The sequence below is a fragment of the Cervus elaphus genome, chromosome 6 (assembly GCF_910594005.1).
Source record: "Cervus elaphus chromosome 6, mCerEla1.1, whole genome shotgun sequence".
In the NCBI taxonomy this organism is placed as follows: Eukaryota; Metazoa; Chordata; class Mammalia; order Artiodactyla; family Cervidae; genus Cervus; species Cervus elaphus.
The window spans coordinates 45,675,230-45,691,094 of NC_057820.1; the positions used below are offsets into that span (position 1 = coordinate 45,675,230).

At 39.6% G+C, this 15,865-nt stretch overlaps 1 protein-coding gene across 1 annotated transcript in view; it reads left to right on the forward strand.

Moving 5' to 3' along the window:
* The first annotated feature begins 238 nt into the window (after window positions 1–238).
* Window positions 239–15,865, forward strand: part of CHIC2 (cysteine rich hydrophobic domain 2) — a 55,380-nt gene continuing 39,753 nt past the window's right edge. The window contains exon 1 of the mRNA XM_043906783.1: window positions 239–729. Coding sequence (XP_043762718.1) covers window positions 611–729 — 119 coding nt within the window. The 5' untranslated portion in view covers window positions 239–610. The remainder of the gene's footprint in view (window positions 730–15,865) is intronic.

The following is a 15,865-nucleotide window of genomic DNA, read 5'->3' on the forward strand; positions in this document are numbered from 1 at the left end:
CCCCACTGGACACTCAGAACCCTGTTCTTTGGGTCGGGGTCAAAACCACCAGTTTCCAGAGACATTCTCCTTAAGCGTCAGCGACTCTTCTCCTGGAGGGCGAGGCCGCGCCGGCGGGAGCGCGCTCCAGGAATAGACCGCGGGTGCAAGAGGAGGAAAGCGACCTGGGGAAGCGCGCGAGGCCTCACGTGCGCGCTCCCGCTCGCCAGCCCGCGCGCTCTCGCTCCCACGCGCCCGCTCACCCGCCCGCCTGCACTCCCGGGAAGTCTCGCGATGTCGTAGCCGGGTGCTCCCGCTGCGGGAGGCTCTGGCTGTTGCTGTGGTTGCCTGAGTTGCTGCTGCGGCGGTCGCGGCAGTGCTGGTGGAGGTGTCGGCCCTTGGGCGGATGTTGACATTGTGTTGTTGTTATTGCTGACGGTAATGGCGGCGGCGCTGCCGACGGCCAGGACCCCATCTCCTCTGTAGCCGAAGCTGAGACTGCACAGAACGAACTCCGCGGCCTCGGAGCCCGCGGCAGCGACTCCCCTCAGCCTTCGCCGCCTCGCCAGCCCGTATCTCGGCCTCAGCCTCTGGACAGGCCCCTTCGGGCTGGGGGTCTCGGAGTCTCAGGATGGCGGATTTCGACGAGATCTATGAGGAGGAGGAGGACGAGGAGCGGGCCCTGGAAGAGCAGCTGCTCAAATACTCGCCGGACCCGGTGGTGGTCCGCGGCTCCGGTCACGTCACCGTGTAAGGCCCGGTGGAGGGCGAGGGCGAGGACGGGAGGTGCAGGGCTGGGGTGGGCCTCTTACTCCGCGGGGGCCTTCTCTCCCTAGTGTCCGTCGAGTGTCTGAGGCCTTCGGGAAGAGTAGGCGACCAGGAAGTGAGAACTTGTTTTATTTTCATTTGTTTCTGTCTCCGGAGTGGGGACAAACGCTGCCCTGCGTCCCCTCACACTCCTGTTAGCAGGCCCCACGGGCCTGGGCGCTCTGACGGATCCCAGGAGGAAGGTTATTCTTTAGGGTCTGCCCTTCCGGCCACCCCTTCAGCTTCGGGGTGGAAATAACACGTATTTCTCAGGTGCCTCCCACAGTTTTCTCACCCATTTACTCTGTGGTTCTCTTTGCTCGTTTGTGCCTTTGAGCCTAGTGACATATGGCTCAGAGACCGGACCTGGGCCGGGTGAGACCCTGGCGACGATCAGTAATGAGTGGTTCCCTGTCGTCGTGTCTGTTTCACTCATACCCACAAGTCTTCCCAGTTTCTTGCAGAGTCAGTTTCTGCGGAACTAATGCAAGTTCCTGTAATTGTATATGATAAAAAAATGTATGGATGAACATATGTATTAAAGATGCAGAATGATGTATGTTTACACATAATTTAAAAATCTACGTGATGGGCACACACTGCTCAGGTTACTCAGGGTTCTCTGTAATCTAAGTCCTTCCTTGGGGCATGAACTCTGGGATGGCTTCTTCATTTGATAAGGGTTCCTGTAAGTTCAGTTGGCAACATTTTAAAAGCCTGATATTATTCAAACAATAAGGAAGGAGCACTTTCTGAAAGGTCATGACTAATAAAGGAATGTGAAGACTTGAACCAAATAATGAGCTGTCCGGAAGCAGGAAGTTTTGTAATGTTTGTCTGAGAAGTTCAGAGTTTTGTACAAGTTGAAGAATTTATCCCTTTTCATTTTAGAGCTCTGTTTAAATCCTAGGTCAAACTTCATGCTTGTCAGACATCTCTCCACTTCACCTTTGTAGTAAAATACAAAGGGCCAGTAAGTTTGAAATTGCCTGGAACACTTTATATTTTATTTTTGGCTTAGGGTGAGTGGGATGTGCAGTGAATAACTTTTAGTGAAATAGTAGGACTTCTCATATAAGACAGTCAGCAAAATCCTTGCATGTCTCAAAACATGGTATGACCAGCCATATTGTTGTTTCGGTGTGCTTATGTAATGCTTTGATTTCTTTAGTACCTGTTAGTTTATATTCTGGTGACTTAGTATAAAAACACTGCATTATCTCTGTCACAGTGCCATGAGAAGACAATAAAATTTATCACTGTACTAACAGTTACTTAGTATTTTAAGTGTCATCACTAGCATAATTAAGACATACAGCCAAATACTATGGGATATTAAATCTTTTTAACATATATCACAGAAATGTTTATATCTCAGAGCCTGCCATTTGTTTTGTTTGACTATTTGAACCTTAATACATTCTTTTAAACCTAAGGAGTGCTTAAAGATTGGTTTTCACACTTCGTCATGGTATCTGTCCACCTTAATTTCCTTAAATTCCTCATATCAAAGAAAAGCTGGGAAAATTTTATTTTAAAAGGTGCAGCTATAGTTATAATGTTTCTTCTGTTTGAGTAAAAGAAAAGCTAAGTACATTGTTGGGCATGATGGAAAAGTCAGAGAGCTCAGAACCGAATAGGTGATTAGTAAATTTGATTTTAGTTGGCTACTTACAGAGGTTAACAGAGTAGGAGAGAATTATTAGTGGTTCCCAATCTTAATTGCCCATTAGAACCACTTGGGGAGTTTTTGTCATTGCCCCAGTGAAAGCCAAGTATCTGAGTGAGGTCCTAGTTTAAAAAGTTCCACCAGTGACTCAAGTAGGTAGCCAGGATTAAAAACTGCCATTCCAGAGTATTAAGAGAAACTAAATGCCCCGAATAAACAGTATGTCTTTCTACATAGAAGTTAATTTTTCTGTGCTCTCTCTCAACAACTTCACTTTCTTTCCTGTTACTTTGGTTCTAGGCTCTGGGTTCAAATCTACCCTTTGCCACTTCTTGGGTAAATTATTTATCTATGACTCTTCATTTAAGATGGGGCTAGTTGTAGTCCCTGATTGTTAAAATTAAGGATTAATTGAGACAGTACATGCAAAGAATTCATCACATTGTGTGATACTGTGCTCAATAAATATAGCCTTTATTAATCATCCACACATAGAGTGTTCCTCTTTGAGAAACATAGGTATAAAGCACAGTACTAAGAAATCCAACTGCTATTCTCAAACCTAATAGTGATTCACTTTAGTCTTATTTTTCCATTTCTGGGCAATTTGTATGAGGGTAAATTGTGTGAAATATTTCAAGGAGAATTAATAAGAATCTTCTGCATTGAAGACCTGATCCTGTTTTGTGGTGACATAGATAAGTACCGTTAATAGTAGTACAAAACTTTTTGTATCATTCACAGGCATACTATGCCAGTAGGAGCCAGTTAATACCTATAATGGTTTTTGAAATTGGTATTTGTGGGTTGCTGTAACTGTTGAGCATGTTCAGTTTCTCTTGCCTGCAAGTATAAATGGGAAGAGCCATTAAAATAGTTAAAAGACTACTGGTTAAGCTTATCACTGCAGCTGCCCTATCTGCTCCTCCTTTATTTTAACTAAGGAGCTGCTCAGAGCTGTTTTCCCTTACTGGTTTGGAAGTGAATGTAGTGTAATGTATTGAATCATCTGTAATCTACATCAATCTGAAACTATATAGATCCATTCATGTGTGTTTTTCACAGATTCCACTTTTGAGTAGACCTTTCTGATTGATTATTTCTACTCTTTTCCCCTCTATGGTATCATACATCATATTATAATATTACTGTTATTTTATAAATCACTGTATTCTCGTATGACATGCGACATGTCATTTTAGTGATGTGAGAAAGTAAGTCATCTTTCATTTTCTACTACACAGGCAGGGCTTGGTTAGTTTTGTGGCATAATCAGATTTTGGGGATACAAGTATTTAAAATGTATAGTTTGCCTAAATGAAGTTTGCTTTAATGTAGTTTCTAGTATTTTCATGTTGACCACAGGTCAGGCTTAAACTGTGTACTTCCATTAAGATCAGTATTCTCTCTTGATATTTTTCTAAATGAGTGTAATAATTTCCTTTGTTTTTGGATTTGCATGTAGCAATATGGAACAAGGTGGCAGCTCCAATAGGAAGAAATCTTATACAAAATAGTATTTTGAGGAAAAGTGGTATTTGAAGGAAGAGAGGGAAATGATAAGTTCCTGTTATTGCATAATTTTTATGTACATGTAATTTAAAAGACGTGAGCTCACGCTTCAGTTAAAAGATTTTTCTGTGTGTGTGTGTACTTCTCAGTTTATTATGTAATGAAGATGAAGGAAAGGTGATTAATTTATTAGGAGTTAATTGGCAAAATTGGTTAGTATTTTTTAAAATTATGACATTCTCTTCCCCGTAGAATAAATTTTTGTAACTATCATTTGTTGAAGAGTTTGATTTTTCACAGTGATGATAGCAGTGTGTTTAATATAAAAATTAGAATTTAAAACTAGGTTTTAGGCCAGTATTTCATGTCTAATCTGTCATCATAACTGACATTATCAATTCCCATCTCATTTCATGCCCTCCCATATAAAAATCAAACTTGGAGCCTCCCTAGGAAATGTATAATTTTTGACTTCTAATATAAGCCTTGTCATAGAACCAGCTTATTTCTAGGTTTGTTTCTAATGTTATTCTCTTCTAATTTCACTAAATTACTGTGTCTTTGGGTACTTTCCTCTGAGGTATAATCTTTCTACCATGTCCACAAAAATTCTGCATCCTTTACCAGTTTTTATCGATAGCTGTGAGAAATCACTCTCTTTATCATTCATTTCAGGTAAGCTGTGGAAAATTGAAAGATTTAGAAATGTGACTTGAAAAAACATGGAAACACTTTGGAATACAATAGGACTTTTGCATAGGAGACATCACAGAACACCTCAGTATATATTGACCTTTCAGATGGTAGAGTTAAAAAAAATTCTGTCTTGAAATGTACCTGACCAAGATTCCTACTGCATGCTGTGGTAAGCAACAGGAGACCTGAATATGATTTGCTCAAGTAACAGATTCCCTTCAGTTAAATAATTTTGTAAACTTTTGTAACTCTAACCTCCTTACCTCCACTCAGCATAAATATTCCATTTTTAATAAACTTTTTGTTTGGAGACTTTTAAGGTTCTTCTTGATATTCCTCCACAAAGCTGGATAGTCCTTTGAAGGCAGGAATTATGCTTACTGGTTTTTATTTTTCCACTACTTAATACGGTGTCTGGAATAGTGAAGTGAAAGTCACTCAGTTGTGTCTGACTCTTTGCCACCCTATGGACTATACAGTCCATGGACTTCTCCAGGTCAGAATACTGGAGTGGGTAGCCTTTCTCTTCTCCAGGGGATCTTCCCAACCCAGGGATCGAACCCAGATCTCCTGCATTACAGGCGGATTCGTTTCCAGCTGAGCCACAGGGGAAGCCCAAGAATACTGGAGTGGGTAGCCTATCCCTTCTCCAGTGGATCTTTCCGACCCAGGAATTGATCTGGGGTCTCCTGCATTGCAGATGGATTCTTTACCCTTTGAGCTATCAGGGAAGCCCTGTCTGGAATATGATGGGTTCTGAAATGTTCTGTAAATAAATGAGGTAATTCCATACATCTTTGGATCTTGTAAAACTTGTCAAAAGAATAACTGTTTTCTTCTTTTTTTTTTGTACCTCTGAGTGAAGGCAAACTATTTTGCAATAGAACTCTTATAATCACATTCATAAGATAAATGGGTTATCATTTTTTACTTTATTTTTTTATTTTTGGCTGCACTTTCAAGATCTTAGTTCCCTGGCCAAAGATTGAACCCTGGCAGTGAAAGCACAGAGTCCTAACCACTGGACCTCCAGGAAATTCCCTGGTTGTCTTTTTCTAAAAAGCAAATTTGGTGATTGTGAGAAAATTGTCTCTTTAAAGTAGATATTATTTTCCCAGAGATTTTTCTTGCTCCTTATAATTTGAGAGGAAATTACTTTGATTTAGAACATAGCATTGAGCATATTTCTGACACTATAAAGAAAAAAGTGCTCAATATCTTAACTGGACCAAGTGCTAAAACTTCTCAGTGAGTAAACTTTCTTGAAGAGATGAGAAATATGGTAGTAAGCTTGGTTCAAAATTTTACTGTAACTTGAAATTCACATGATCAGTTCAGTCGCTCATTCGTGTCCGACTCTTTGCGACCCCATGACTGCAGCACGCCAGACTTCCCTGTTCATCACCGACTTGCCAGACCTTACTCAAAATCATGTCCATCGAGTCTGTGATGCTATCCAACCATCTCATCCTCTGTTGTCCCCTTCTCCTCCTGCCTTCAATTTTTCCTAGCATCAGGGTCTTTTCCAATGAGTCAGTTCTTTGCATCAGGTGGCCAGAGTATTAAGAGTTTCAGCTTCAGCATCAGTCCTTCCAATGAATATTCAGGACTGATTTCCTTTAGGATGGACTGGTTGGATCTCCTTGCAGTCCAAGGGACTCTCAAGAGTCTTCTCCAACACCACAGTTCAAAAGCATCAATTCTTCAGTGCTCAGCTTTCTTTATAGTCCAACTCTCACATCTATCCATGACTATTGGAAAACCCATAACTTTGACTAGATGGACCTTTGTTGGCAAAGTAATGTCTCTGCTTTTTAATATGCTGTCTAGGTTGGTCATAGCTTTTCTTCCAAGGAGCAAACATCTTTTAATTTAATGGCTGCACTCATCATCTGCAGTGATTTTGGAGCCCAAAAAGATAAAGTCTGTCATTGTCTCCATTGTTTCCCCATCTATCTGCCATGAAGTGATGGGACCAGACGCCATGATCTTAGTTTTCTGAATGTTGAGCTTTAAGCCAACATTTTCACTCTCCTCTTTCACTTTCATCAAGAGGCTCTTTAGTTCTTCACTTTCTGCCATAAGGATGGTATCACCTGAATATATGAGGTTACTGGTATTTCTCCTAGCAATCTTGATTCCCGCTTGTGCTTCATCCAGCCCAGCATTTCTCATGATGTACTTTGCATGTAAGTTAAATAAGCAGGGTGACAATATACAGCCTTGACATACTCCTTTCCCAGTTTGGAACCAGTCTGTTGTTCCATCTCCAGTTCTAACTGTTGCTTCTTGACCTACATACAGATTTCTCATGAGGCAGGTCAGGTGGTCTGGTATTCCCATCTCTTGAAGAATTTTCCACCGTTTGTTGTGATCCACACAGTCAAAGGCTTTGGCATAGTCAATAAAGCAGAAGTAGATGTTTTTTGGAACTCTCGCTTTGTCAATGATCCAATGAATGTGGGCAATTTGATCTCTGGTTCCTCTGCCTTTTCTAAATCCAGCTTGAATATCTGGAAGTTTACCATTCATGTACTGTTGAAGCCTGGCTTGGAGAATTTTGAGCATTACTCTACTAGTGTGAGAGATGAGTGCAACTGTGTGGTGGTTTGAGCATTCTTTGGCACTGCCTTTCTTTGGGATTGGAATGAAAACTGACCTTTTCCAGTCCTGTTGCCACTGCTGTTTTCCAAATTTGCTGGCATATACAGTGCAGCACTTTCACAGCATCATCTTTTAGGATTTGAAATAGATCAGCTGGAATTCCATCACCTCCACTAACTTTGTAGTGATACTTCCTACGGCCCATTTGACTTCGCATTCTAAGATGTCTGGCTCTAGGTGAGTGATCACACCATCTTGGTTATCTGGGTCATGAAGATCTTTTTTGTATAGATCTTCTGTGCATTCTTGCCACCTCTTAATATCTTCTGCTTCTGTTAGGTCCATACCATTTCTGTCCTTTATTGTGCCCATCTTTGCATGAAATGTTCACCTGGTATCTCTAATTTTCTTGAAGAGATCTCTAGTCTTTCCCATTCTATTGTTTTCCTCTATTTCTTTGCATTGATCACTGAGGAAGGCTTTCTTATTTCTCCTTGCTGTGCTTTGGAACTCTGCATTCAAATGGGTATATATTTCTTTTTCCCCTTTGCCTGTGGCTTCTCTTCTTTTCTCAGCTATTTGTAAGGCCTCCTCAGACAACCATTTTGCCTTTTTGCATTTCTTTTTCGTGGGGGTGGTCTTGATCAAAATTTTACCGTAATTTGAAATTCACATGATATTCCAGTCCAAACAGTTCAGTGTGGGATTTCTGCCTGCCAACAGATGTGAAATTATCTACTACTTAAAATGTTATGTGTTTAGCTAAGTGGAATATAGGAACTAAATGGTGGAAAGTAAATGATAAGAGATTATTTATGATGGTAATCAGAAGGTCTTATTATTCTAAATAACATTATTCTAAAGAATAATATTTTTGAGAGCTGCTCTTGAATCCCAACTTGACTTTATATTCCTAACAGGTTAAATGCCTAGGATATTAGATCAACTGTATACTCCAAAGGGAATCTTTTTTTCTGTTTTTAGTAACTTTACTTTTTGTGCTGGATCTTTGTTGCCCTGGGCTGGCTTTCTCTGAGCAGGGGCTACACTTGGCTGCAGAGCATGGTGTCTAGAGCTCAGTCGTTGTGGTGCACGGGCTTCGTTGCTCCATGGCACGTGGAATCTTCCCAGATAGGGATCGAACCCGTGTCCCCTGCATTGGCAGGCAGTTTCTTATCCATTGCACCACCAGGAAAGTTCAGAATGGACTCTTCTTAAGTCTTTTTAGTATCTGTGGCTTAGCTTTTTAATCTACTATAAAGCTACTTAAGATATTATTCTCAATGAAATTAAGCTTTAAAATATAACAGCAACAGATGCTTTTAAGTATCCTTACTCTGATGTCTTCTGTGTAAGATTTGTTGGTGACTTTTCACAATTTGTTTCAGAATCCATTTGTAAAATCAGATGTATTATACCAATGTTTGCATGTTCATGCAGTCTAACTTAATCTCAGTACAGTATTTCTTAAACTTGCCTGATTATTAGAATCACTTGCCTGATTATCAGAATCACTAAGGACATTTTAAAAAATACACATTTCAGACATCCCCAATTAGAATCTTTAAGGGAAGAGTCTAGGAATTTTTATTTTTGATAGGAGCTTGGTTGATTCTTAGACACGTTTGGCAAGCAAGAGATGGTTCTGTGGAAAGAGTGGTCTTTGATGTCAAGCAGATTGATTTCAGTTCTCAGAAACTTCCAAACTGTAGCCATTAACCTTTCTTAACTTTTGTTTTCTCATCTGCAAAAGGGATATCTATCTCAGGGATTAGGTGTGACAGAAATAACTTATCTGATTCAGTTCAGTTCATTCGCTCAGTCGTGACCGACTCTTTGTGACCCCATGAACCTGGCAGCACACCAGACCTCCCAGTCCATCACCGACTCCCAGAGTCCACCCAAACCCATGTCCATTGAGTCGGTGATGCCATCCAACCATCTCATCCTCTGTCGTCCCCTTCTCTTCCTGCCCTCAATCTTTCCCAGCATCAGGGTCTTTTCCAATGAGTCAGCTCTTTGCATCAGGTGGCCAAAGTATTGGAGTTTCAGCTTCAACATCAGTCCTTCCAACGAGCACCCAGGACTGATCTCCTTTAGGATGGATATTACCTGAACCCATAATAGACATTTGGCAAATTATTGCCATATATTTTTATATTTATCCCTGCATGCGTATTTTTTGGTTAATCTTTATCATTGTCTTGAAAATCAGTCTGAAATATGCTCTCCTGCTTTAAGATCCTATCAGAATTATTTGACTGAGTAGAGGAAACTTTTAATGAAAAGAAAATATTGACAGATTGGTACATAGTGATGTTCTTGGAGGCCTTTGAGGTATTTAAAGTTTGAGGATCTTTTCTAAATGGCACTTGCTTTTGAATTTTGCATATGAGAGCTTTTGCTTTCTGTTTATGTTCTTCTTTTCTTTCTAATTGATCAGCTGTAGGTTAGAAATGAGACAACCAACTTTAAAAGACCAATGTATAAAGTAAGAGAAGTTGGTTCTGAGTGCTGGATTTAGATGCTTGAATTTTAATACTTGGGTTTTGAGATTCTTATCTCCTCAGAGTATTTTTCAATTAATCCTTCATTATCAACTGTCTTGTTGAGGTTTCCTGACAAGTAATTTAACAAGTATTTATTAAATTTTATGCCCAGTATTATGTGAGGCTCTGAGTTTACAGTTATGAATGAAACATACATAGTTCCTCTACCCTTCTGGAGCTTACAGCTAACAGATAAATTATGTCTAAGAAAGTTACTGAGAAGGAGACATTAGCATCTGTGGCAGAAAATAATGTGATATAGAGAACCCCTCTGAGAAGGTAACATTTAGGAAGGGTGAAAGAGTCCTGTGAAGAGCCCCGCAGGTCTGGAGAACAGCAAAATAAGTTTGGCTTGCCTGAGGAACTGAAAGGATGCTACTACTGTATTGTGGCTAGAACATAGGAAACAAAGGAGATAGTTCCTTGAAATGAGGTTGGCAAGTTCAGGGACCAAGAAGGATTGTTAGAGAGATTAGAGTGAAACTGGGGAGAGTAGTTAGGAGCTGTTGGAACAGTAAAGATGAGATGTTAGTGGCCTGATTTAGGGTGATGGACTTTAGATAAAGGAGGAATTACAATTCTGGCTGTAAGCCATCAAATTTAGCAGCTTTTCTATGAGGTATGGCAGAACATTTTCTTGGTCACTTTTGCCATCTCATTTCCCAGTTGTGTTATTTTTTGTTTTCTTTTGGTCTTTGTTTTGGCTTTGTGGAGGGTGAGGTCAAAGATCGGTGGCTACGCTTACTATTGACTTGAGACTGTCATGATGACATACCTGCATTTCCTGTTCTGCTGCCACAGGGCAGCTAAGTATGACAAGAGAACAGTAGCTACTCCACAAGATCGTGGCTTTCCCACAAGGTCATAGATTTTGAAGTGAGGACCTTTGTACCCTTTAGCTACAAGATGTGTGGTGTTTGACAGTGATCTGTTCGTTAAATTTGAGGAAAAGACTGCTTTTTACATTTTTACTCTTAAAGCTGAATTGTCTACATAAGGACTGAAATTTCCTCAAAGATCTGGAGAAATGATTTTCTTCTTGATGCTCTTTTCCATTCTACATGTAGTAAGTGAAGTTTACTTAGCATAGAGTTGGTTGGACTATTGTTTTAACTTACTTTTGTTTTTTGATAAGAAGTGAATATATATGTCTGTATCTCTGTCTGCCTCATCTGTCTGTCTGTCTGTTTGCTTCCTACAAGAGTAACTGGTTTTATTCTCTTTCATCATGCATTGTAAGTAATTACAGTGGAGTCCTTGATTAGTCCAGTGAAGGAGTTCCTATGTTATCCAGCCTTCTTTCTCTGCCCTTTCTAAACTATCCAATTATAGATGTTGGAAGTGGGAGGGAAGTTCATGAGGGAGGGAATATGTGCATGCATATAGCTGATTCATATTATTATATAGCGGAAACTAATACAACATTGTAAAGCAATTATATTCCAATTAATAAATTAAAATTTTTTAAAAAAATTGTAAATGTTACTTGAAGTTGATATTTTGGTAGTCTGTGCTCCAAACCAGTTCAACTGTATATTGCTTCTTAAATGGACATAGTTTATCATCATTGTGTTGCTCATCATGTTATATAAATTATGAAGCATACTCTAGACTGTATACAGATTAGATCTATAAAATCTTTTTTCCTTAGTCTGATACAGATAATGTAAAGTAGTTAAGTTAGATTAGTTGAATCCCTATATTATCAGAAGTAATACCATGAAGTTTAATTAGTATATATATTTTACAAAACTTTTACTGCTTAACAACATGTCTGTTGAAAATATAATCTTAATAGTTGAAAATTAGTAAAATTCTAATACTAGAATATTATAAAACTGTATAGTGATGAGGTATAGTGATGAGTGATTGTAGTACATGATTTAAGTAAATTTTTGATGTTGCTAGTTTATGAATGAGATTATACTTTCACAGAGCTGGTTGAACTCAAATGTATAGAATTTTGTCACACAGTTAAAATTTTTAGACTTATATTCTGAGACTCATATATTTATGTCTCTAACTCCAGGGGTTCTGTATCTTCTGGGTGCACTTTCAGTTCTATCCTTCCATGAGCCACATTGATATTTAGATGTGTATTAAGGCAGCCAGATGATTTTAAAGCATGATTTTTATGTATTAAAATCTGTTAATTTCTCCTTTGATTATGACTTTATCTCCCAAAATAGCTAAAAAGTTGACTCCATTGAGCTCAGAGTTTAGCATTAGAAAATAAGTGCTGTCTTCACTTGCCATTTGTATAACTTAGGTGTTCAGATTGAATCTGAAATTTCTGGTTTATATCTCAACACGCTAGCAAGTAATGCTCAAAATTCTCCAAGCCAGGCTTCAACAGTAAGTGAACTGTGAACTTCCAGATGTTCAAGCTGGATTTAGAAAAGGCAGAGGAACCAGAGATCAAATTGCCAACGTTTCGTTGGATCATCAAAAAAGCAAGAGAGTTCCAGAAAAACATCTACTTCTGCTTTATTGACTATGCCAAAGCCTTTGACTGTGTGGATCACAACAGACGGTGGAAAATTCTTCAAGAGATGGGAATACCAGACCACCTGACCTGCCTCCTGAGAAATCTGTATGCAGGTCAAGAAGCAACAGTTAGAACTGGACATGGAACAACAGACTGGTTCCAAACTGGGAAAGGAGTGTGTCAAGGCTGTATATTGTCACCCTGCTTATTTAACTTATATGCAGAGTACATCATGAGAAATGCTGGACTGGATGAAGCACAAGCGGGAATCAAGATTGCTAGGAGAAATACCAATAACCTCATATATTCAGGTGATACCACCCTTATGGCAGAAAGTGAAGAACTAAAGAGCCTCTTGATGAAAGTGAAACAGGAGAGTGAAAGTGTGAGAGTTGGACTATAAAGGAAGCTGAGTGCTGAAGAATTGATGCTTTTGAACTGTGGTGTTGGAGAAGACTCTTGAGAGTCCCTTGGACTGCAAGGAGATCCAACCAGTCCATCCTAAAGGAAATCAGTCCTGAATATTCATTGGAAGGACTGATGCTGAAGCTGAAACTCTAATAGTCTGGCCACCTGATGCAAAGAACGGACTCATTGAGAAAGATCCTGATGCTGGGAAAGATTAAAGACGGGAGAAGAAGGGGACGACAGAGGCTGAGATGGTTGGATGGGATCACAGACTCAATGAACATGAGTTTGAGTAAGCTCCGGGAGTTGGTGATGGACAGGGAAGTCTGTTGTGCTGCAGTCCATGGGGTCGCAAAGAGTCAGACACGACTGAGCCACTGAACTGAACTGAACTGATGTTCATATGTGTTATCATATTGACAAGAAGATAACATTCTTTTGAGTCTATAGATTTGTATGGGTTGAGTGTCTCAGAGTCCAAAATATCCAAAACTGAATTTGTATTTTTCCCCCTGTATCAGCTTTCAAGTGCAGCCTTCTCCTTCTCAGTGTATGGTATACCTGGTATCCTGTTTGCTTAGAGTAAAAAAAGTCTTTGACACATCCTTGATGGTCCCTATTTTTCTTTTACGGCATCTAATCTGTCAAGAAGTAAATCTCTTGACTCTGTCTTAAAAATATCCATGGCTGATTCATGTCAATGTATGGCACAAACCACTACAATATTGTAAAGTAATTAGCCTCCAACGAATAAAAATAAATGGAAAAAAAATATCTAAAATCTAACCACTTTTTGCCATCTCTGTACTGCTGGTGTGAGTTGTCAATGTCTCTCTTCTGCCTTGTGTTTCATACTTTTCTTCACCCTGCTCCCACCTTTGCTTCTCAACCTTTACAGTCTTTTTGGTACATCTGCCACAGTGATTCTTTTAAAACACAAGTCAGATCATGTCTATTTTCTGTCAGAACTCCCCATCTTCAGAATTAAAGTTCCTTTTAATGACCTGTAAGACCCTACCTGATGTGGCCCATCATTATTTCTCCGACTTCCACCGTTCTTCATTTGTTTACCCTAGTCTAGTCACACAAGCCTCCTTTCTATTCCCTGAATTATTCTAGGCACACTTCTGGCTTAGGGCTTTGCACTGTTTGGTTCCACTTTCTGGAATATCCCTCTGCCCCAGATACCCAAATGGCTAGCTCCTTCACCTTCTTCACATCTTTCACAATTATCTTAATGAGTCCTATCCTCCTTTCTACTTAAAATTAAAACTCATCTACTTCCCCTTACTCTGTGCTTCTCTTTTTTCATAGTGCTTCCTCTGTCAGAATGTGAAATGAGCCACACTTGGTAAAGAGTACAAACTTTAGGAAAACTCTCAAACTTTGTTGACAGGAATAAAGTTTTAAAACTTTCTTCCATTTTTTGGTAGTAGTAGTTCTACCTATAAAATGTGAATCCAGAAAACCTTGCTATTTTTTTTTCCTTAAAAACTTTGAAATTGCATTTGACCTTTGGGCATAAGCGACCCTGAGAACAGGTTGTTTTATGTGAGGCAAGTAAACCTAGAAAATTTGCTTTCTTGAGATAATATATCTAGTTGATATCAAACCAGGGTTAGAATTCAGGCATTCTGTTTCTCCATTGTGTTGCTCTTATATTTTCACCACAGTAACTTCTTTGTGCCTTTCAACCTTTGTCTTACCTGCATGGATTCCTGGCCTCATGCTTGCCCATATTAGCTCCAACTGTTTAATTTTTCCTAGCTTTCCTGAGGGGCTTCTCTGGTGGCTCAGAAGGTAAAGAATCTGCCTGCAGTGCGGGAGAGCAGGGTTCACTCCCTGGGTTGGGAAGACGCCTAGAGAAGGGAATGGCTACCCACTCCAGTGTTCTTGCCTGGAGAATTCCTTGGACAGAGAAGCCTGGTGGGCTTCCTGAACCCAGCAGCTGTGTATCCCGTTTCCTCCACATTACCCCTGACCTTGAAGAGGTTGGCCGAAAGTTGGAGTATCTTTGACAGTTAACATTAGTTAGTTTTATCATTGGTTGTTTTATTTGCTAAGCTGTTTGAAGAGGGTGTTTGTGACGTCATTGTGATCTGGACATTCTCTAGTTTATCATTATCTATAAAAAGTGAAAGTGAAGTTGCTTAGTTGTGTCTGACTCTTTGTGACCCCATGGACTGTAGCCTACCATCTGTATCCTCCATCCGTGGAATTTTCCAGGTGAAAATACTGGAGTGGGTTGCTGTTTCCTTCTCCAGGGGATCTTCTCGACCCAGGGATCGAACCCAGATTTCCCACGTTGTAGGCAGACGCTTTACCTTCTGAGACACCAGGGAAGCCCCCATCATTATCTATAGTGGACATTAAATGATAATATTGTCAACTTTATTAGAAGGGTGATAACCGTAATAAAAACATAGCATTACATTTGCATTGTTTTGTAAAAAGCAGTTAAACATATGGAGTTTATGCAATGCATTGTTGGTGGTCTATGTATGTGAACTCATTTAATGAGTTAGAGGTTGTTATTATCCTTGGTGTATAAATAGGGAAACTGAGGCTCAGAAAAAGTAACTAACTTGCTGAAAGTGACACATCTGGAAAAGGCAGTCAAGATTTCAGTCCAGGCAGTCTGGCTCCAGAATCTTGTTTGCTTAATTGCTTTTATTGAACCAGAGCAGCAAACTCAAGTGTTCTCTATATAATTCATCAACAGAAATACTTATAGGAAAATCTTATATATTTGGGGATTTTAGATACAAATGTGAAAAGCTCAAAACCAGATTTTTTTCCCCTAGATCCATATGAGAATGTTAATATTTATTGTGTGTTATTTTTTAATGCATTCTTGTAGTTTATCAGCATTTTAAAATTTATTTTTAAAATATTTATCTGGCTGCTCTGGGTGTTGTAGCTTGTGGGATCTTATAGTTGCAGCATACAAACTCTTAGTTGCGACGTGGGATCTAGTTCCCTGACCAGATATTGAACCTCAGGCCCCTTATATTGGGAGCGTAGAGTCTTAGCCACTGGACCACCAGGGAAGTCCCATATGTTGTTTTTAATTTTATAATTTCTGTTTGATGGAAAAAGTTTTTTTCCATCCAGTTCTCAAATGTTTTCTCAATTTAGAGTTTCTAGTTCAAG